The sequence below is a fragment of the Typopeltis vanoorti genome, chromosome 13 (genome assembly GCF_054136105.1).
Source record: "Typopeltis vanoorti isolate ZY-2024b chromosome 13, IOZ_Tvanoo_1.0, whole genome shotgun sequence".
NCBI lineage: Eukaryota > Metazoa > Arthropoda > Arachnida > Uropygi > Thelyphonidae > Typopeltis > Typopeltis vanoorti.
Window position 1 is genome coordinate 64674841 of NC_143561.1, and position 24803 is coordinate 64699643.

Genomic DNA, 24803 nt, shown 5'->3' on the forward strand with positions numbered 1-24803 from the left:
GGAGTAATTACTTTGAAAAACTTCTAAATGAAATAAGCAGTGATGACAGCACAGTGGTAAAAAACACTGACCAGGCATGCAGTCAGGAATACATATCCATACTTGAAGTCGAAAAAGCCATCAAAGGCTTGAAATGTGGAAAGGCAGCAGGAGTAGATGATATTCGACCAGAAATGCTGAAGTATGGTGGTGTGAGAGTCTTACAGTGGCTGTACTGCATAATTCAGAAGGCATGGACAGAGGGACGAATTCCCGATGATTGGAGTAGAGCTCTCATAGTACCCATATATAAAAGGAAAATAAAACTGCATGTGAGAATTACAGAGGTATTTCCCTACTGAGTGTTCCTGGCAAGATCTATGCAAGTATACTTGGGAAACAGTTGAGAAGAATTGTGGAAGAAGAAAAGCTTGATGAAGAACAAGCTGGATTCAGGTCAAATAGAGGCTGTCAGGATCAGATCTTCACTTTACGACAAATAGTCGAGAAAGCATGGGAATATAACAAAGATCTGTATTTAAGTTTTGTCGATTTGGAAAAGGCATATGACAAGGTGCCAAGAGAGAAGCTATTCAATACGCTACAGTTATATGGTGTCAATGGGGCATTATATCAAGCAATACTTAGTCTTTATTTGAGTTGTAAGTCAGCAGTTAGAATTGAAGGAAGTACAGGAAGATGGTTTAATGTTAAATGTGGTGTGAGACAAGGATGTACATTATCCCTTCTGTTATTCATTATCTATATGGATCACATTATGAAGGAAAGTGGTATTAAACATGATATCAAAATTGGAGATTTTAATGTCAGCTCTTTGCTTTATACAGATGATGTTATACTTCTAAATAAATCTGCTACAAGTCTGCAAGATTCTCTGACTAAATTGAATAGCTGTTGTAATAGATATGGCATGAAGGTCAGCAATAAAAAGACAAAGACAATGAAAATAGGCAGAATCATTGAAAATATCAACTGTGTTGTGAATGGAGAACCTGTGTAACAATTAAAACATTTCAGCTATTTAGGCACGATTTTTACTGAAGATGGTAAATTAAATATAGAAATAGACAACAGAATCAGCAAAGCTGGTATGGTGGGAAGTCAATTGAATAAATTCATATGGAATAAGAGAGAAATTAGTCGGAACACTAAATTAGCTGTATACAAGACAGTGTTCAAACCAGTTTAAACTTATGGATCTGAGAGCTGGGTCAGAAGTAAAACACTTGACCAAAGACTAGAGACCACAGATATGAGAGTCCTGAGAAAGATTAGAGGCGTGAACAGATGGCATCAATGGGAATATCATATTAAAAACGAGGATATTAGTAAAGATCCTGACATTGTCAGCATCCAGGAATGCATTAGCAGAGCTAATCTCAGGTGGTATGGTCACTTAAACAGAATGGGCGAGGAAAGATTAGCAAAACGAGTGTTCTCTGCCAGGTTGGCAGGAAAACGACCCAGAGGAAGACCAAGATATAGGTGGAATGATACGGTCCAAAGTGTCTTAGACGATAGAAATATAAGATCTGATAATGTTTGAGTTGACAAGTAACAGACTGATTGGAGGAAAATTGTAAATAGGAAATTAATAATGATGTAAATTTTTCATGTAGTACTATCATATCCTGTACACCCCTTGAGGGTACATAGCAGGAATTTGATGATAATGATGATGACTTGAATTTTTTTGCTCTGAGAACGTGGTTGTATAACACGTAACCAGAAGTTCATAGGTTTCATAGTGTTGTCTTTCCATGCATAAATATCATCTGAGATGCTTATAGCCTCCCAATGAAAGCCCCATGAGTTTATCAGTATGTTTTAAACCATCATAGTGATAAACTTCTTGGGAAAAGGCCAATACATCATGGTCAATCTCCAAAATGTGGTGAAAATATTTACGTGATATTTATGTATGAAAAGAAAACTCTGAAACTATGAACTGCTGGTTATGTGTTATACAACTATGTTCTCAGTGCAAAAAAATTCAAAAGCTCTATCCAAAAAGAGAAAAATCCCATTGAAATGAAATTCCACTGAACTTCTGATTACGTGTTATACAACCATGTTCTCAGTGCAAAAAAATTATAATTTTTAAAAACCTTAGTTTCTGTTGCTGAAGATAAGATATGGTTATATCTCATTCTTAGAAATCTGTAACTAATTTAAGCATGCCTGGGAAAGTCAAGTTTGAGTAACTTCATATTTTATAATAATCTGATGGTTGAGTTACACAAAGGGAACTGATACCATATGAAATTACTGGAGTTTGCTAGGGCTTCTGACAAGATACACCAAAAACTATTATACATAAGTTGGAAGACATGAGATTGGATCATAAACTGTTAGCTTAAAAAAGAGAATGGTTGATGAACATCAAAAAAAAAGCGGCATGAGAGGGGATGAGTTTGCAAGATTTAAGGTAACCAGTGGTATATCACAACTCTTGGTTCATTATTATCCAATCTTAACACATTAATGACACTTGAAAGGATTTGCAGGTTAGGAAAAGCTATTTGCTGATGTTTTTTTTTTTTTTTTTTTTTTTTTTTTTTTTTTTTTTTTTCGTATGATGATACAACAGCCATGAGAAAAATAGTCCCTTTTACAGGGAGGTATGGTACCATCTCAATCCCCCTATTTTTTTTTTTTTATCTGGGCTCGAGACTGGCATAGTTTACGAATCAAACCTATGGCTGGAGGGAAGCACCATCTTAAGTATTCCTGAGTGTAATCTATGTGTGTGTTCACAGGGCCGGTTTACCTGTTGTGGGGGACAAAAACCCCAAGTTTCTGGGTGAAAAAACCCTACCTCCATATGAGACTGGATAACTCACTTTTAGTCGAAAGAGACCAGATAAAGATTCCTCATGTCACGGGCAGGAATCGAACCCAGGCCTTTCTAACCAAAGGGCTTTGTCTATACAGGCTGAGTTACAGAGGCTCTATTTGTTGATGATGGAAGGTAGGCAGTAATTGAAAATGCAAACTGACATGCAGTATTTGCAGAATGATTTGAATAAATCAGAATTGTGAGCATGTAAAAATGGCGTATTATATTGATGAGATGATGCTAGAAGAAATTGATCAAGCTAGGGATCTTGGAGTTTTAGAAGAAAGAAAGTTGAAGCTCAAGGGATTCATATAGAAAAGATATCAAGGCTGTGGAATGTGGATCATGAGACAGATTGAGAATTTGTGAACTGAAACACTGGGAAACAGGGGAAAAAACAGGGAGGGGTGATATGATAGAAACCCTACAAACATCTAAACCATCAGCTGGATGTGGAAATATTACTCACATTATTAATGATACATATTATCAAGATAAATTAATACATTTTATTTATATTAAACCAGATGCAAGAACTCCCCAAACAGAAGTTACATTACAAAATGTTCATGTATGTTTTTTGTTGTATTAACAGATATTTTTATTTCCTCATCACAAAATTTATACTGTAAAAATATATTAGACAGCCATCAAACATGGCTGTCTAATAAAATAATCAGTATTAGTATGTTGTTTATTTGACAATTTACAGATTTTGCAAAGAAATTTTCTTAACCATAAAATCTTGCTCCTCTTTGCTGTTCCCTTCTTGATGGAAATTTTATTTATTTTAGATTACATTCAAACAGCATGAAAATAATTTCTGCATTCTTTCATTAAAAACAAAGGATATGAACAAAATATTTTGTTCTATAAAAAATATTTCAACAATTTTATTATTATTATTATACAAGTATATTCATGAAATCAACAGACCCATTGTGGAAGACTCATACTAAACTCTGTACACACAATACCCTCCATACTTCTCTTTAAACTCTTTCACTGTCAGGGCACTCAAAACTAGTTTTGGCAATCTATTCCACTCACACTCACCAAGCAAAAAATCTAGTCCACATGCATCCTTGCTAACCATACTTTTACATAACTTACAGAAGTAACCCCTAGTTCTCTCTCTCCTTTTTCATCATGTATTGAAAGATTTCTCGTGTGCCACACTACAGAACCCCTTTAGTAACTTATAAGTTTCTATCTTGTCCTCCACGGTCAGCTAAACTTTGCAATCCACAACTTTCAACCTATCTGCATACAGAGCATTTCACAGACCTGTCATCATTTGGTCACTCATTTCTGAATATTCTCCACTACCTCTTGATCCCAAAGAAATCCAAGTGATGACTAAATCTGTGCACAGCAGTCAAGATGCAGCTGTGCCATAACCTTATAAAGTGGGATAATGACAGTTCCTATCTTTACTTGTTAGTGTGCTTTTCAACATTCCTGTAATCCTGTTTGAAAGTTTTTTTTTACTTGGTTATACTATAAATTAAAGATGCCAAGAAATTATATTCTTGGTTTAATCCTTTATCCAAGTGAAAGCAAATAAATGTTGATCAGCTAGAGAACTCTTAAGCCTAGTCGAGTCAGACAAATGATTTCCAGTTTCTGATGTTTGTAATGGATGCATGCAGGCATCTGTGTGGTTTTCAATAAGCAATGATGCCTAGTATTGTCCTTTTCTGTTGCTAAATACTATATTTTTGCATAGTGGGAGTAAAGTGGGTTATAAAATATTCTAATCTTTCTTTTTCATGGTTTGAGGATATTAACAGATCACTTCTAGATGATTGGTGGATAGTAGAGAAGACAAAAGAAAATAAAATTATTCTCATCAAATATGATCAAACATATATTACCTTTCCACCATTGCAAATACTGCTCAAGAAAATCAGTCTGGTTATTATCATTGTGAAACTTTATGCATATGCATGGACACAAAATGAAGCAGTCACCTCAAACTTTAGAGGTTGTTCTAAAATAAAATACTTAGTGATTTAACTGTATTCTAGTTCTTGGAAAGTATATTCTATAATTAAATGACTACCAAGCTATAAACAGCAAAAATGAGAGAGAGAAAACACTGATTTACTGATTACAATAAATTAAAGATGACAAGAAATTATATTCTTAGTTCAATCCTTTATCTAAGTGTAATCAAACAAAGTTTGCACCTGAAGTAACTTCAAGACTGGGCAACTTGTATATAGAAGCTAATGACTTCGCATCATTTGCTTACACTCGGATAAAGGATTAAACCAAGAATATGATTTCTTGGCATCTTTAATTTAGTATTACCAAGTGGAAAAACTTCGAACACAGTGATTACAAACTCAAGTACTTTCCCAGTCCTATTCAGTTCATTCAAATTGGGATATCAACTTATTGTTTTATTTTACACATCTTCATTTGGAAATTTGCAAAACACGAGTGAAACATTCTCTTAGTAAACGCAGTAATATGTATTCTACAGTTATTTTACACACCATCTAGTATTCCAATTATTACTTAAGTCATATCACTTAATTAAGAAAGAAAATACCTCAACTGGGACTAAAAGAGTCTTTCCAAGATGCTGATTGTACTGCAAACACCAAGCTTCAGTAAAACCATTCAAGCAATATTTCCTAATTGTTTCTGGACTTAATCTTACCCAGACACCATCATCATTATGTAACTACAAAGACAAAAATGCATAGTATTTCTATTGAAATTAAATTTTTTCCCAGAAAATCCAAGTTATAGAATCTCATTAAAAATTTTATTGCATTTAATTAGGAATGAATAAAATTACAAAATCACTGATTTAAAAAGAAAAATAAGATCCTTCTATTAATATTAAATAAAATGAATATTCTTCATACTAATTAAATTTAAAAACACAGAAGTCATCATACATATAAATAGCAGCAACTATGAAAATATCAAAAATCATATGGGGAGGGGCTAATGGTATATTTAAAACTTCTTATAGTAGCAGTTAGAAAAAAATATGAGAAAGCTCATGTAAAATGAGAAACAAAAGTTACGGGAAGACCATGGTAATATACAAAAGACACGTATCATGAAGATGGCTTGATTATACTAAATTACTCTTATCATATTTTTGTTTTAATGCTTTGCCCAAGATTCAGCAAATAAAGTTTGTGCATGAAGCATCTTCATAGCTAACAGAAGCTGCCTTCACATCAATTGCCTCAATATTCCATAATACACAGCATACTTCCTTTCAGACATATACTGCTATGCTTTATGGGAAGAGTTCACGAGTTATTAATCAGACTAAGTTTTAGCCATTATTCAGGTCTCATCACTAGGAGCTAAACTCAATAAAATATCTGCGGTTCAATCAATACAGAAGTCATAGATTTTCCACACACACAATAAAAATGGTGTAAACCATATTATTAAAATATACAGTGTCAGAGATAGTTGTAGAGCTTTTTCTGCTTGGATAATCAAGCAAGAAATCTTTGTATAATTAGTTCTGGAGGCTGTTAAAAAAAGCACAGAAATAGTAAGAAGTAATAAAAAAAGGAATCAAATATGATAAATGCCACGCACACGCACACACACTCTGAATATTTGCAGTAATTATTCTGAACGAGTATTAAATCAGATAAGCAATGACAGAATAGTGGTAAAAAATTTAAGAGGAATGCAATCAGGAGTATATATTAATACATGAGATAGAAAAAACCATCAGAAACCTGAAATGGAGAAAGATTATTATTATTATTAAGAGAGACCTTCAGGGAGTCGGGAACTCATTGAGGGAGGCTATACTATTCGCACCAGCTGTCATACCTGCTCTTGAATTCATTCACAACATCCAATGGCTATCCATTTCAATCACACCACTCTATGAGAGAAAAATCTAGCCCTCATAACCCTTCTTGACAGCATCCATTCTCAACTTCCAAGGATACCTTCACATCCTTTCCCCACACTCCATGAAATGAAAAATTTCATCAACTGAAATTCTGTATAACCATTTCAGAAGTTTGTAAGTCTAAATAATATCACCCCCTCTTTCTCTTGTTTGCTAGTGCATCTGCAGTCAATCTGTCTTCATAATCAGTATTCCACAATCCTGATATCATTTTTGGCATTCTCCTTTGCACTCTCTCCACTGTATCGGAAACCAGGAGACCAGACCTGCACACAATAGTCCAAGTGAAGTCTTATCAAGTCCTTGTAAAGAGGCAAAATAACTGCTTTATCTTTACATGTCAAGGTTCGTTTCAGCATTGTAATTATTCTCAGAGTTGAATTTATAATTTTTGCTATATGATCCTAGCAATTCAACTTCCTATCTACCAAAACTCCAAATACTTAACATAATCAGTAAATAATAATATTTGGTTAACCGATCAAGTGTTGATCAATTTTATTAATTAACTGAACCAACTAGTTTCGCCACACTTATCTGTTGGCTTCTTCAGGGCACTTACATATAGGTTTAAACACTCTCACAATTATGCGTAACTGCAAAACTGACAAGAAGAAACTTGTCAGTTTTGCAGTTACGCATAATTGTGAGAGTGTTTAAACCTATATGTAAGTGCCCTGAAGAAGCCAACAGATAAGTGTGGCGAAACTAGTTGGTTCAGTTCATTAATAAAATTGATCAACACTTGATCGGTTAACCAAATATTATTATTTACTAATTTATGATCAAGAAAACAACCTTCATGACTTAACATAATCAGTTTCTTCTGTCATATTATATTAGCAGGATAATCCATAATCCATGACCTTACATTTATTAACATTGAACTGATGACCATTTTCACATGCCCACAATTCCAGCCTATTTAAATCATTCTACAAGTACTGCGTATCAGCAGCACTCTTGATTACCCTACCTATCTTTGCATCATCAGCAAAGCTGTATGTTGCCTGCCAAATCTTTCCCAATATCATTAGTGTACAGATTGAATAACAGTGGACCAAAGACTGATCCTTGTGGTATACCACAAGTATACATTTAAGTGGCATACCACGTTTAAGGTAACTGTGGTACACCACAGTTATCTTACGTCTTGCAGACTCACATCCGCCATATACCACTTTTTGATATCTATCAGTCAGCCATCCTCTTAACCACACTAATATTTTATAATCCAAACCCACATTCTCCAATTTATGCAACAGTCTACTGTGCTGTATTCTGTCAAAAGCCTTAGCAAAATCCAAAAGTATCATGGTGTATCCATTCCCCTGGTCTAAGTTCAATGGTCACATTATAGAATGTGAGCAAATTGCTAAAACATGACCTTCCCTTAGTAAACCATGCTGTTCACTGCAAAATAAAGATGCTCTGTCAACCCATTTCTGAATGTGAGCCCTAACCAATTTTTCCAAAACACAAAGGTGGTTTTTACATATTATCCTCCGTAGCACCCTACGGTCAGGTTCGGTGAGTGTGGTAGGTCATCCACCGCAGGTAGGATTTGCAGTTGACTCAACAATCAGTATGGTATCACTGATTGTTGATGTGGGATGGCCCAATTTGTCATAATTTGCCAAACAGATAGGACTGCATCATATCCACCAATTTATACTGTCTACAAAAACACGTAACTCATTACATGGTACAATGCACCTTGGGGGAGGGTATCCATTGACTTCTTTCCAAGTAGTATGCGCGCACACGCACACACACACACTATATACAATTATAATATTAATGCTCTATAGAAATTTAAACAAATATTTCAAGAAACAGATAATTCTGTCTGAGTGTGTAGGACTTACATTATGAATATGGCTAAAATAGTGACTGCACTCATTGACAAAATGAGGGCAGTCAATTAAAATGTGAGTGATGGTTAGACTGACCACAAAACTCACATATAGGAATGTCTTTACCCCTCAACAGGAAGGAATGTGTAAGATGACTATGACCTATGCAGAGTCAAGCAAAAACAACCTCCTATTTAAGGTCTCTGTGTATGCTGCATTCTTGACTGTGACAATTTGCTTTCAGGAGGCTTGATTTGATAGAGCTTGTTGTTAGTCTCTATTCCATGATGAATGCCACTAGGATAAAATTTTCTATCTGCTTGTAATCAATGTAGGGACAAGCAGAGAGTGGAAGCTTGGGAAATCAGCTGATATGCTGATTTCCCAAGCTGTGGTATCTGACCTTGTTTCCCTTAATCCAAAATGTGGCCTGGGATCCAACAGAGGCAGATGTCCAAATGTACCTTCCATAACATAGGTGACACGCTGGATATAACAGAGCTCTGAATGTTTCTGTAGCTCTAGACTTATGACAGTAAAGAGTTTTGTGAATCTGTGTGTGTACACAGAAGACTTCACTAGATCCACCTCAGGCTTGAAGGAGCTGCTGATAGTCAAAAGGAAGGGGTGAAATGTTTGGGTAGCCTGCAGAAAATAAAGCTGCAAAGTAGTATATATGCCGAAGTAGTGTCTTTAATGTTATCTGTACAATATTGTTTAATTTGGAACTTCAAAGAGCTTTTGAAGGACAATAATACCAAAAAGACATATGGCAGTCTGATGAGTGGAATACAGATTCTTCCACCATGGGCAAAAAAAAAAAGTAGTTGACCACGTGAGATGATCTGACATGGATTTTATTTTCATAACATATAGTACAGAACAAATATTGACTTTGAAATGACAAGAGTGGTTCATTTGCCTCAACATACAGACTAAGGATTGGTGAAGTTCAAAATACTCCTATTGCAATTCTTATAGCTCGATGATGGACAGGGTCCAAGCATCGAGCAGAACATTTAGGAAATCCCACCCTGATATTACATCTTTGAAAAGTTTAGTGTAGGGACAAGCAGAGCCCTTCATTTTGCAGGAAGTGACAGACATTGCTATTCTCCTCCAATAAACATCTAATAAAGTATAGTTTTTCATATTGTATTGGTATCACTGTTGCTATTTCATTACGAATGTCTACTGAACAGAATTTGATTTTGGAGATCCAGCAAACCGTTCTGAATGCAGACAGGTGGCACTTTCCAGAGTGCATGTTTGCCAAAGTGCAGTATTAAGAAATGTTGGCATGTTTATTGCTGTCTCTGATGCTTTCTGTTTCGTATTTTAATTTTCAGTTAATGTCCCAATGGTTTCTGAACTTGGTTGGGGCTTGTTAAGGGACCTACAAGAAGATGAAAAATTATTCCTTCTCAGGAGGAAGTTGGTTCAGCACAAAAGCCACGCACCCACCACAGATGAGCCACACATGAATATCACTCAGTGGCAAGCAATGACTAAACTCGGGAGTGAAATGCCAGGGCTACCCCAGATGCCAGTCTTGGGCAATGTCACTGGACCATGGGAAAGGAGACTTACTTCAACAATGTTGAACCTTGCAGACAGCCAATTAGCTGATTATCTTTGCTGGCTCATTCAGGACTGCCTATCTTGCCAAAGTAGTGCAAGACTGCCAAGATCTCTGATTTTGGAGATAAATGAGTCAAACTACAGGGTGAACACAGCTGCAAAGTGTTTGATCTCGATGATGGTGTTCTGGAAGACAGGAAAATAAAAAAGACTTAGGAGAAGTATAGTGAAGAATACAGAAAGAAAAACATAGAAGAGGAGGAATAATGAAACGTTTCTTGAAATTAACACAAAAAACACAAGGAATAAGAAATACTATTTACTTAAGGCCATATATTTCAGCATGAATATTACAGGTCATCATCAGTGTGAAATAGTTAATTACAAAGTAGAATGTGAACAATAAATTGATTAAAAGTAAGAGCCACATGATGTTAAACAAATCAATAGTATACTGAGGAAATATTGTAATATTAATTATTCATTAGCTATTTAAAAAAAAAAAAACTGATATGCGATTAGAATAAACTTTCCCATATCTTAGATAGAGAGAGGCAGTCATTCCAATTTCAGTTTAGATGGTGAAATAAGGTCTCTTTGAACAAGTATTCAAATTTATACCAACATCGATGCAGGAGGCATGTTTCAGACCATAAGATGTTGTGGTCTGTATCTATTCAATGCTGTGTCAAGTCAGATTTTTCAGATTTACTGTTGCTAATATAAGATTAGTGTTCTTGTATTCTCTTTTCTATAGAGCATCCAGTTTATCCAAAGTAAGAATGATGACAGCCACAAGGAACTTGGTAGACACCAGGGAATGCTAGAGGAGACAGTTTATCTTTTGAAAATGGAAACTATGGTGATAATTTATTGCTAAAAAGAAAGTAGCCACTAAATTGAATTTCTTAAGAATTCTGGAAATGGGTTCTGAGATGCTAGAAATATATGGGATTGGAACTCGATGTACCATTTCCTTGTTATCAGAGCTAGGATTACAGGAATTAAAAAGCTGTTGCATGATCCTTTCAGTATAAATTTGAATGCTTGTTTAAAGAAATTGCTCAAGCATTACTTCACCATCCGAACTTAAATCAGAATGACTTCCTCTTTCTAAGATATGGGAAAGTCTTATTGTAATCACACATCGATCATTTTTCTTAAATAGTTAATGAATAATTAATATTGCAATATTTCCTCAGTTATACCATTGCATTGTTTTTGTATAACATTATGCAGCTCTTACTTTTTCAAATCAATTCATTGTTCGCATTCTACAAAGTAGAATGCGAATAATGAATTACAATGAATATTACAGACCATCTGTGTAACTATTGTCACACAGATGGTCTGTAATATTCAGGCTGAAATATATGGCCATGAATAAATAGTATTACTTATTCCTTTTGTTTTTCATGTTTATTTGAAGAATGAAAAGGGCCAGCACCATCACTGGGAGGTGCTCCCCTCCAAACAAGTGACTCATATGGACAAAGGCTAAGTCTGTGGTAGGCAGGGAGGTCATGAATGAGAGTGGGTTTGTTTCCCCTTTGCAAATTTTTCACCTCCCAGTGCATGTAGCTGCTTTCTTTATTTAACTCTTCTTCTTCCCAAAAACAATGAAAGACAACATAAAGAAGAAATACAGTTATTTAACAGATCACAAACACCTATGAAAAATAATCTCAGAAAATTTATAATGTTATCAACATTATAACACTAAATATGGATATAGACCTCTTCTTCTTCCTTTCCAGGCTTATAGGCCAAGTGGCCTGTTCCAGACTCGATTCCATCTTTTTAAGGGTCTTCCTCTGCATCGAGTACCTTTTGGGTGGAAATTTAGGATTTATTTAGGTATTCTGCTTCTATTCATTCTTAGTATGTGTTCTTTCCATTTTTCTCTATAGCAAATAATTGTTTCATTTAGGGAGGTTGTAATTCCAAGTTTTTTTCTGATTTTGCTGCTTTTCATTTTGTCCATTATTGTGACTCCTTCAGTTCTGTGCAGAAATTTCATTTCGGATGATTCAATTCTTCTTTCATATGCTTTTTTTATTGCCATATCTCACTGCCATAAAGTAAGGTTGGTTTAGCTACTGTATTGTAGATTCTTATTTGTGTGTGTTTTTGTACATAATTGGGTTTAAATATTTTATTTATAATGTCTGTTACTTTTAAAAAGTTTGATATCTTTGGTTCTATATCAGCTTCATTTTCATATGGCATTGTGCAACCTAAATATTTGAATATATTTACTTGCTCTATTATTTTGTTGTTTATTGCTATTTTGCTTCTTATTGGATTAGCACCTTTGAAGGCCATGACTTTTGTTTTGTCGATTGATATTTCCATACCATATGTTTTTATCAGATTATTTAGACTCCATAATGATTTTTGTAGTTCATCTTCATTATTTTCAAGGATTATTTGGTCATCAGCAAAAAGAAGAGTAGCTAATCTGGTGTTATGGTTTATCTTGAATCCTCCTTCATTAGTTATCTTCCATTCTTTTATGATTTTATCTATGTATATAGTAAATAAAATTGGTGAGAGAGAGAGGGCAACCCTGAAGTACTCCTCGATTTATTGGTTTCCAGCTTGATGTTGAATTATTGTACTTCACAGATATTTTATTATCTTGATATATATTATATAAGGCTCTAAAGAGTTGGTTTGGTATTTCATATTCTTCTAAGATTTTCCATAGTTTTTCTCTGATAATTTTATCAAATGCTTTGGTGTAATCTATAAAAGCTATGTGTGTTTCTATGTTCATTTCTCTGTGTTTTTCAAGAAATAATTTTAACATAAATGCAGTCTATGCAAGACCTGCCTTTTCTGAATCCATTTTGTTCTTCTATTAATTTTGGGTCTACTATACGTTTAAGTTTATATGCTAAGATTTTTGCATATACTTTATAACAGGTACTAAGTAAGCTGATTCCACGATAATTGTTACAATCAGATTTGTGTCCTTTTTTGTAGATGGGAATAACTATTGCTTTGGTCCAATCTTGTGGGCATTTTCCTTCTTTCCAGATCATATTATAAAAGTTAAGTAACCTGAGTGAGAATTCAATTCTTGCATATTTGATAAGTTCCAAGTTTATATTGTCTTCTCCTGGAGCCTTTCCTGTTTTGCTTTGGGTTAATGCTTCTGTTAATTCTTCTAGAGTGATGTTTTCCAAGTTATTAGAGATGTTTACAAAGGGTAGTTTTCTGTTTTGAATGTTTTCATCATACCAGAGATCTTGGTAGTAATTTTGCCATGTTTCTATTTTAATGGTATTAATATCTGCTTTTTCTCTAGTTTCATTGCTTAGATCTTTGAGGATTTTATATGCATTAGGTCTTTTGAGCATACAGTCTCTCTCTAATTTTGTTACAAAATTGTTCCATCTGTTTCTGTTTATTCTCCTGCATGCTGCTTTTGCTATTGCTTTTTTTCTGCTGTATTCGATTTTTGATTCTATTGTTTTTAGGTTGAGCCAGTTTTTATATGCTTTTTTCTTTTCTTCAATAATGCATTTAATTTCATCATCCCAGTCCCTAAGTCCTCTTTTTCTTTTCCACTTTTTCTTTGTTCTTAAGCTTTCTTTTGCAGCTTTTGTCATTATGGTTTTTAGGTTTGCCCATTCTTCTTCTATGTTCTGATTATGTTTTATACTTGTTAACCAGTTCTTTATTCTTTTTTTGGTACAAGTCTTTAATACTACTGTCGTCCAAAAGTCTAACTTTGAAAGATTCAAAATTTCTATTTTCCTCGTGCTTTTGTTGTTGTTTTTCATTTTGGAAAATTGAGAATGCAGGTTCCTATAATCTCATAAAATTTATAAAGACATCAACATTATAACACTAAATATGAATATAGACCTTACTGGGGTATTTTGGGCTCATTAATCTAATAGCCTCTTTTGAGATCTGTCTGGACTTCTCTTCCCATTTGATTTAAATTTTATTAATTATTGAGGATAGTGAATATTGACCTTTCAGTTTACATGTTCTATCCAATTTTATTTTTTCTCCTTTTAATTTTTAGTTCTTTAAAATTTTTTGAGGAGGGGTGGAATCTCTTAACATGTATTTTGATCTCACTTCACTTCTTTTTATTCTTTGTTTACCATGTTTGTTTGCTGCTCAAATTTTGCTGCATATAATAATGTAGGTTACTGCTAAAGTATTGTATATTTTTAAACATGTTTCTTTTTGTACAAGATTAGGATTAAGAGGTCTATTTATCAGGCCTATATCCTGCAAAAATTTTGTACTTTTTAATCTAATGTGCTTTTCTATTTCACATACTATTTTATATCAAAGATAATTAAAATTATTAATCTGTTTTATTTACTATTTTATTATTAATAACTATTATTAAAACAAAAAAGATCATTAATTATACGTTAAAAGAAGAAAGAAAGTATCTACATTCACTTCAGAAATCATCTGTAGCCTTAACACAAACATAAGCAATATGCACAATCACTTAGTCATTCAAACCTGAACCTCAAGGCATTCCAGCATTATGCTTAGCCTACTGCAGCTTTCAACTGCTACAAAAAAATAAACAAAAGACTATTAATAAATCCAAGTCTGATTTAGAAATGTATAAAATGCAGAAAACTTTGGTCCTGTTCAAATGGCTGTCATTTGAACAGGACCAAACATTCTCCCCCATCCATCCATCCTGATTACAGCATCATAATCAGGATGGGTGAGACTGTAATAACATCACCCAAAGTTAAGACAGACTTCATGGCATGGTATCATCCACAAATCCTCAATAAACCCAAAGCAAATCACCTTACATTAAATGCTTCATTACATCTGTATTCTTCTAAACAGTTATACATTAGGAATTAACACTAACATTCAGCTCATTCATTCTAAAAAAATGTCATAAAAGTCAGCTTTCACATTATCCTCCCATTGTTCTCATCTAAATTCTCTAATAAATTATGAAAAAGATAATCACCATATAATTTCTTCACCACCTGGAATCCTACCAACTAATTACTAACCAGAAATATGAATTCTGCTACTCTCAACCCACAGCCAATCTCCCATCTATCACTGCCCACCTGTAAACACAAGCAATGGAAAGATTTTGGAGAAACTAGTATGATTGCGTATGATATTTTCAGGACATATGATCAGGTCTGACATAGACTTGCAATCATCAAACTACTACCTTATGGTCCACCTTTAATCCTTGGCAAACAGGATATCATACCTTGTGATGGTAGACAGGTTCCTACCCTCAAACTTTTCCATGAATGCAGGAGTACTTCTCAGCTCTGTATTTTCACTCACTTTCTTCCTCCTTTATAAATTACCTATTCTCAGTCACCTCAAATTCAATCCAGAGCAACTGCTCCTTTCCTATTTTGATAATCCTTATAGTGCACGATCATAGCTTTGAAATTTTCCATAATAAACTTTCTATAAAACCAATGCTTTAAGCATTAACTCCTTGCCACTCTGCATTAGGGCGAGGATAATTCTGTAATTTATATTTTAAAATTGAAGCATTATACTTTATTAAATTGCTTGAATTGCAGTATTGTCTTATTTCTTGCAAGAAAGATCTCATTTCTCATTGTTATCTTTCATAATAAATACTCCTGTCACTAAACAAAATCAGATCATGGAGCTGTCTATTACATCTCTAGCCTTTCCTCACACAAACAGACTACAGTCATCTCTGCCTTATTTCCAGCAAGAAATGCAGAGAGCATCATACGCTCCCCAAGAAAGCTTAATGCTATCCAGAAGTGGGTAATCTGATCAACTAATTGCTTCTCACGTCTATCACTCTCTCTCTCATGGTGGAAGAAAGTTTTTTTTTTTTCTCTTGGTTAGAAAGTAAATTATACTTGCCAAGAAATTATATTCTTGTTTTTACTAAAATAAAGAGCCAAAAGGCTTCAGTTCAGCAAAGCAAAATTATGTAAGTGGATATTAGATCCAGCATTATTTCAAAGCCAAATGTAGAAACTATGAAAGTTTCATAGAGTAAGTTGACCAAAGAGCTTACGGGAATACATTCTTTTATCTTGCATGTCTAGTATCATCATGACCAGACTATGTAGAGGCTGATGTCTCACATCAATTACCTTAGTATCCCATAATGCAAAGTATACATCCTTTCAAAAGTGCATAATGGAGGGTAACTATAAAGACTGGTTTCAACCTTTGATGTGAAGTCATCAGTGCTTCCATATACAAGTAGCTTAGTCATGAAGATATATCATGTGCAAACTGTTTGCTTACATTTGGATAAAGTAAGGATTTAAAAGGAATATAATTTCTTGCAAGTATAATTTACTTTCTAAAACAAGTGAAAAAAAAATTCTAAATCTCTGATTCAGAATATTTTAATAATAAGATGATAAACCTTTTTGCTATTTGAATATGGGAAATATATGAATTCTGTATTAACTGAACCTTGGTCTCTTTTCTGTGTCTGGCTCCACCTCAGTGTTTCTCAACCTTTTTTGGATCATGCCCCACATCAACGTCTCAAATATTTTGATGCCCCACCTCAACGTCTCAAAGATTTTGATCTCAAAGATTCTGAAAAGTATAATATAAATATGTATAAATATGTACATGTACATTTTCTAATTGCCCCCCCAAAATATTCAGATTGCCCCTGAGGCATACACCCCACATTGAGAAACACTGCTCCACCTGATGAGACATCAATAAAGGTCGAAATCAGGATGGGCAGTAACCCCCCCCCCTTAATGTTCAGTATTATATACTTCTAAACTGGATAGTGATTATTACATAGTGAGACAGGTAAGGAATTACTATCTTTACTAAAATTTAAGCAAAATAACTAAAATGCATAAGCTGTTTTGTAGGTCACTACTAAGAATGCAATCGAATCCCCCCCCCCCCCCCCCCCGCCGCCTATTTTCATGGTGGTCCATATAGATTATAAATGATACGGGAGATAGTGTAAGTAAGACACTACACCTGATTTTATATCAAACCACTTTTCTGTGTCCTCCTTCAATTCTAAATGCTAATTTGAAACTTATAATCTAGCGCTGCTTGGTATTTTTTTTTTTATTAATTTTTATTTTTATGAGACTCTCATCCACAGAAGGTTGTGAACCTCTAGTGCATCAGTATCATGGGTGGGCTAAAGATTTTTTACTTTTATTAATTTTGCATATACATTTTTTTTTGTAATTTTTATTTATTTATTATTTATTTTTCATTTATTTTTTGGGAGCCTCCATAGCTCAGTCAGTAGAGACAAAGCCCTTTGGTTGGAAAGACCTGGGTTCAATTCCTGTCAGTTAAGTGAGGAACCTTTATCTGATCTCTTTCAACTAAAGGTAAGTTAACCAGTCGTATATGGAGGTGGATAGTTTTTCTCCTGATAACTCAGGTTTTTCATCACTCAAAACAGGCAAACTGGTCCTGTGAACACACATGGCTACAGTCATAAAAAATATACTATGGCAAGGAAGTCACAATGGGAAACCACCTTAATCATCTCCCTAGTATGGTAGCATATAGCTACCCTCACCAGCCATATGACTGAGAGGATAGGATTTATTTTTTGCAGAATCTGGAAATTCTGCTCCAAAGACCAAACATGGAACTTTTTCAAGCTACTTCAAACCTCCAATAAGAGGAACCACAATCTCACACTGGACAATGAAATTCATCCCTCACCTACAGAAATCAAGAAAAATCCATATCCGTGAGCAGGATTTGAACCCACAGCCTGTTGGAGAGTTGATATATTAACCACTCAACTCAGTTGGCAGAGATTCACACCAGATGTTGTGTTTGAATAGTACCCCCCCCCCAATACCTTACCATAATGGATGAGTCATCATATAAAATATGATGAATATAAAATGAAGAATTATAGATACTCACTGGTGTATAATTCTCCAATTTATACGATGTGAGTTCCTCTTAGTGTTATAGACAAAGTAAAAATAAATAAATAAATAATAATAACAGTGAACTGTATCCAGGTTATTCTTCACAGGGAAGATCATTTGTTGCATATGGCACATCATGGTTTCCTTAAACGGAAATCAGTTATGACAAATATGCTTACTTTTTATGATGAACTCACATGAAAAATAGAACAAGGTAAGATTCATAGCTATGATTCAATTTATTTGTTGGATTTTAGTAAAGCCTTTGATAGTGTTCTACTAGAACCTATTAATTAAAAAATGACAGACATTATTGATCCTCTAGTGCAGTGGTTCTTAACTTTTTCGAAGTCACCAAACACTTTCAATTATAAGAAAAATTTGGGGAATACCAAAAGCATTAGGGTAAGAAAAGCATAAAGCTAACAATAAAAATATGCATGGTCTTGCCTTTAATAAAAATGGAACTTATTTTAATGTGATACTTGAACTTGTCAGCTTTTGCAGATTTCAGCAATATCAGGTCTAATATGTGATATAAGCTACATCTCTTTGTTTATATTAGTAAGTCTTTCACACTTTTTAGTTTTTATATTGGTTAATATTGAGAAACCAAGCTCACACACAAATATGATGTTGAAAACTGTAACAAAATTTTCAGTGCCTTGTGGAGAGAGCTGGGTATTCAGCTTGGACAAAAATCCAAAATTTCTCAAGATTTATTTCAGAGAATTTCATTTTTAGAGTACGATCCATTGACAAGGTAACTAACTGTTCTTCTTCTTGTAACGAAAATTCACAACTCGATGTATTAACTGTGCCAAATGGATTTCGTCTCCAGTCATAATTGTGTATATTTAAGGAAGGGAAGCAACTTGAAATCTGTATTTCCAATATTGCTAAATGTTCTGTTATAACGGAAATAATTCCCTCAACATTTTATTATGAAGCAAAGGAAACATATCGACTGTATTTTTTTCTGATATGCGGTTTTTCGAAAGAGATACTTTTTTCTGAAAAGTTGACATTTGATAGTGGATTTCAAAATATTTTCATTTTTCCCTTGGATACTTGTATTAATACTATTTAATTAATTAAAATATCAGCTAAATATGCCATTTTTGAACACCAAATATCATTTTGAATAAAGGCCAATAATTCATTCTTAAGTTCTAAAATTGGGAATAGAATAGCACTTTACTTCTGGATTACCATCTTATTTCAGTGTGCAAAAGCAAAGATTCATACTTGGCTTTCATAGATATGCAAAGTTTTTTAAAAAGGCATGCTTTTAAAGGTCTTGACTAGATGTAATTTATCATAGTTACAACTTGGTCTAGTACAGGTTTTAATATTGCCGGTAATGTTTTTGAAACTAAGGATTCTCTGTGTGCAAAAAACAGTGTGTAGATATAATATATATCCTACAAACACGACCTATAAACAATATTCTATTGGTTTAAAAATCAACGTGCAGCAGTTGTTAGGTTCAGAATAGCCAATTATACTCAGAACAGTGTTCTGAGTGTAACTGGCTATTCTAGTATAGCTTTCAATGGCAGAATACTTGTAACCAGTTTGCGGAACACAAGTGTTCCAGAGAACACCGGTTAGGAACCACTGCTCTGGTTCCTAACCATTGAGATGAATAAGAAATTGGCGATAGCTAGATATGGTATTTAAGTATGTAGCATACAAGTATACAGAAAGTAGTATTTACAGGGGAGGTCTTCAAGGAGCCAGATTATTAGGAGTTGAGTACCTAAAAGATATGGCATTAGGATATCTGTTTAACATGTAAATTATCTAGTATCAAATATTATTATTATAACAGGGCCATAAGGGGCAATCATCTGATTGTAAGGGAAGTGGCACTCCCATGGACCCCTAGCTGGATCTATCCTCTTCTTCTTCTACTTTTGAGGAAGATCCACTCACTTTAATCTTTCCTATAAGGCCTATTCATTAGGAGTTGACCCTTATGCTATTAGAGTACTCGAGGGCCATGCGGTCTTTCCATTTCTGACCTTACAACTGTGTCCCCCTCTATAAACCTTTACTATAATTCTACTCTATTCTCCTATAATCTACTCTTTCCCCTTCAATATACCCTATTCCTACTATGGGTTTAAATTTGGAAGAAGGTTAGTTCACCGGACATGGAGAACATAATTCTACTTTTAAGCTGACAGAAGAAGGTAATCGGAATGAATCTATGAAAAAGGAATAGAAAAGGTAAAACAAAAATGGAAACAACAAAATATAATACATATAACAAACTGGAATGTAAGAGGAATAGCATATAAAGAAATAGAATTAGACCAAATATTAAATGAAAGAAATTTTAAAATAACAGTAATCACTGAAACAAAAAAGAAATTATAAGGAACCATGAAAACCGAACAGTAGAGTTAACAGAGACCAAAGAGCACAAGCAGGAGTCATGATTTGGATTCATAACTCCTTTAAAAACAGTTAAAACATTATAAATTATGGAATAAAAGAATAACAGAAGCTAGAATAAAAATAGATAGAGGTTATTTAACAATAAATGGTTTATATGCCCCAGAAGAAGGAAGAGAACAGGATAATATTGATTTTTTATAATCAGCTACAAAACATATATAATAAAATAAATAAAAATGATTGCGTAATTTTAGCAGGAGACTTAAATGCAAGAATTGGAAAAATTAAAATTAATAATAATATAGGAATATATGGAGAACATACTCTAAACAGGAATGGTAAAAAATTGATTGACTTTGTAGTTTATAATAACCTAAAAATAATGATTTTTTTCTATAAATATAAAGACATACATAAATATACTTGGGCAGCAAGAGGATGGAAATCAATATTAGATTATTTTATCTTAAATGAAAAGACAAAGTTTTCGTTAGATGTTAGAGTTCACAGAGGATATGAAATAAGCAGTGACCACTTCCTTGTTAAAATAAAATTAAGATTACCACCTAAATGGCTACAAGTAACAAGAACAGAAAGAAAATTTAAAACATTTGTTTATAAAATTAGACTATTAAATGACACAAATATACAATGGCTATATGAACAAAGAATTAACCAATATCTAGATAAAATAAAACAAAATGGAGAAATAGAATGGCTTAATATAAAAACGATACTAAATGCAGCAGCAAATGAAAGCTTAGGAAAGACCAAAAAATTCAATAAAAAAGGAAAAAACTGAAGATATGGGATGATACAACCAAAGAAATAATCAAAATGAAAAAAGAAACCTATCATAAATGGTTAAGCAGTAAAAGATTAGAAGATGAAATAGAATATAAAAGAATAAGAGCCATAGCTAAAAGAGAAGTCAAAAAAAGACATAAGAGAATCATGGAACAAATTTGTTTCTAATTTAGAACATTGATTTATATAAAATAAGACCCAATGTATATAAGATTTTGAAACACCTACATGAAGATACTAAAGAAAACATAAAATTAAACATCGAACTGAAATTAGAAGAATTTCTAAATTTTTACACAGAATTGTGGACAGATAAATATTAAAAAAAAAAAAAGACAACTGGCAAACACTTAATGAAAATGAAAAGGAAATAACTAAAGAAGAATTAGAAATCAGCCTGAAAGAAACAAGAAACGGAAAATGACCTGGAAAAGACAAGCTAGATTCAGAACTGTATAAATACACAGGAACAAGATTCAAAGAAAGACTTAATTATTCAATTATAATAATTTAAAAAAAAAATTTTTATATATATATATATATATATATATATATATATATATATATGTGTGTGTGTGTATACAATTATATGTTAGGAAAGATTTGTTGCTTTATAAAGTACTATCTCCCACAAGGGGGAAAGACGTAGACCATCGGATCTGTTTAGGTTAGGGGAGTGAAGTAATGTTTCACATGTTTCTTTGTATAGCCGTGGAAGCATATCACGGGAAGCATTAAAAACCAAAAGGTTTTTAATTTTTCCCATGATAGATTGAAACGCAAGTTTGATTCACTGGTGAGCCACTGCAATTCTAGTAATACTGTCATTGATACAGATAGAGTAGTGATCAACGTATCAGGCCGCCCACTGACAGACAGCAAACGTTTTGTTCTGTCAAAAGGGCATAATTTTGCCGTTGCTCCGAATAAAGTACCCATAATAGACTTTTTCCATAGTACAGACAGAGGTATTCGATCCTTACCCCAAAAAACACTAACAGAACAAGATTCAAGTGTGCAAAAATTCTTTTTAACGCCAAACCTCCGCGGCCGAACCTATCATATGCTGGACAAAAAGCACTGAAATCACAAAAAAATAACAAGAACCTAATTATTATGAAAGCTGACAAAGGGAAGGCCGTAGTCATCCAAGACAAAAGAGAATACGAGAGAAAAATATCACTGTTACTCCGCGACTATTTGAATTACAGGCCCCTCACTTCAGATCCTACTGGTAGTCAAATAAAAAAGCTTAATGCCAGAAAAAATATCGATATGGGATGAAGATAAAAAGAAAACACTAAAGACCTCCTTCGGGCACCCACCGAGATTATATGGTCTTACAAAAGCCAGGAATTCCATTAAGACAGTTTGTAGACTGTATAGGTTGTCCCACTTACAAAATATCAAAATTTCTGTCAAATTTACTCACCTCTTCAACTAGAAGAACTGCTACATATATAAAAAATTCTGTGGACTTCAGAAATAAAATTTCCAATCTGCATCTAGATGATTCGAAGATTATGATTAGTCTAGATGTTGCGCTATTTACGAATGTTCCGTTGGCGGACAGCATAGAATTACTACAACAAAAATTTCCTCCAGACATTGTCAAATTATTTGAATTTGTAATAAAGTCCGGTTATTTTTTCTTCAAAAACCAGTTATACCAACAAATCGAAGGTACAGCAATGGGTAATCCAATATCTCCTGCTATTGCCAACTACTTCATGGAGCATTTCAAACAGCATATCTGTGACAACATTACACCCAGACCTAACATTTGGTTCAGATATGTGGATGACATTTTTGCCATATGGAAGGGCACCTCAGAAGAACTACAACAGTTTCTCTCAAAAAATTAATGCACTTCATCCAAGGATCCAGTTCACCCTAGAAATAGAAGTAAATAAGCAGTTAGTCTTTCTAGATCTCGATTCTTCGCCAACCAGATGGTTATCTACAATTCACAGTCTATAGGAAAGAGACTCATACAGGCCAGTACATCCAAGCTGAATCACATCACCATCCCAGCCAAAAGGTAGGTACTATAAAAACACTAGTTCATAAAGACAACTCCTTTTGTTCTTCAGAAGAACTTTTACAAAAAGAATTACAGTATATTAATTCCTCCTACATATCCAATGGTTATAAGAAGTCCTTCATAAAAAGAGCTTTAAGTAGTTGTGCTCCAGCATCGTCTTCAAGTACAGAAGAACCTACACGTATACCTATCCCCTATGTACACGGGGTTAGTGAACGCATAGCTAAGGTGCTAAAACCACTAAATATCTGTGTGGCTTTTCGACCCATCAGAAAAATCTCACATTCCTAATGTCTCCAAAGGATAAACTCCCACATCTCAGCTATCCAGGTGTCTACCAGATTCCCTGCTCGTGTGGATTATCATATTTCGGACAAACAGGAAGATCTGCTAAGGTCCGCTTAGAAGAACACCAGTCATACATCCAGTACCTTGAAACCGAACAGTCTGGAATTGCAGAACATGCCATCAAGACCATACATAGAGTTAAGTGGAACAAGACAAAAGTCATTCACAAAAGTCAGTTCCTAATGGAACGGCTATACAAAGAAACATGTGAAACATTACTTCACTCCCCTAACCTAAACAGATCCGATGGTCTATGTCTTTCCCCCCTGTGGGAGATAGCACTTTATAAAGCAGCAAATCTTTCCTAACATATAATTGTATACACATATATATATTTATATATATAAAATATATATATATATATTATTTTTTTTAAATTATTATAATTGAATAAATAAATAACTAAATAATTAAATTTAAATAATTAAAATAAATAAAAATAAATAACTAAATAATAATAATTAAATAAATTTAGGAAATTTAACCTTAGCTACTTAGGTGGCGCTTTGTGAATATAACAGTTATGATTTAATTAGCCTTGTACCTGTACTGATGATGCCTGTGATACTCAGATGAAAATTCTACGAATAAAGAATAATTCACGAGTTAATTCCGTTATTATAATAGTTAGTAATTATTATTATTATTATTCAGGCCTCCACGGAGTCAAGAGACTCAATGGGGGGGGGGGGGGTCCTTACTAAAAAACACAAAGTCTATCATACCACTCCTTGACCTCACTGAGCATTCTTGCTCTCACCACTCTAACAGGCAATGCATTCCACAGTTTCATCACCCTCCACATAAAGAAACCACTCCTCACCCTCTTGCTCACAGCTTCCTTTTGTAACTTCCATGGTTATTGCTCCTTCCCACTACTCCACCAAGTGAAAGAACTCCCCAGCGACCCCTGTAACTGCCTCTCAACAGTTTAAAGGTCTCGATCATAACACCTCTCCTTCTTCTATCCATCAAACTTTGCAGTTCACATTCCCTCAGCCGATCCTCATAATTAACATTGTATAGTATTGAAACCATCTTTGTTATCGCCTCTGCACCCTTTCCACAGTTAATTTATCCCCTTCAAATCTTGGGGACC

At 33.9% G+C, this 24803-nt stretch overlaps 1 protein-coding gene across 1 annotated transcript in view; it reads right to left on the reverse strand.

Moving 5' to 3' along the window:
• hiw (MYC binding protein highwire) overlaps positions 1–24803 on the reverse strand; it is a 1014282-nt gene that overhangs the window by 429043 nt on the left and 560436 nt on the right. Inside the window, exon 50 of the mRNA XM_090402616.1 lies at positions 5400–5534. Coding sequence (XP_090258742.1) covers positions 5400–5534 — 135 coding nt within the window. The remainder of the gene's footprint in view (positions 1–5399; positions 5535–24803) is intronic.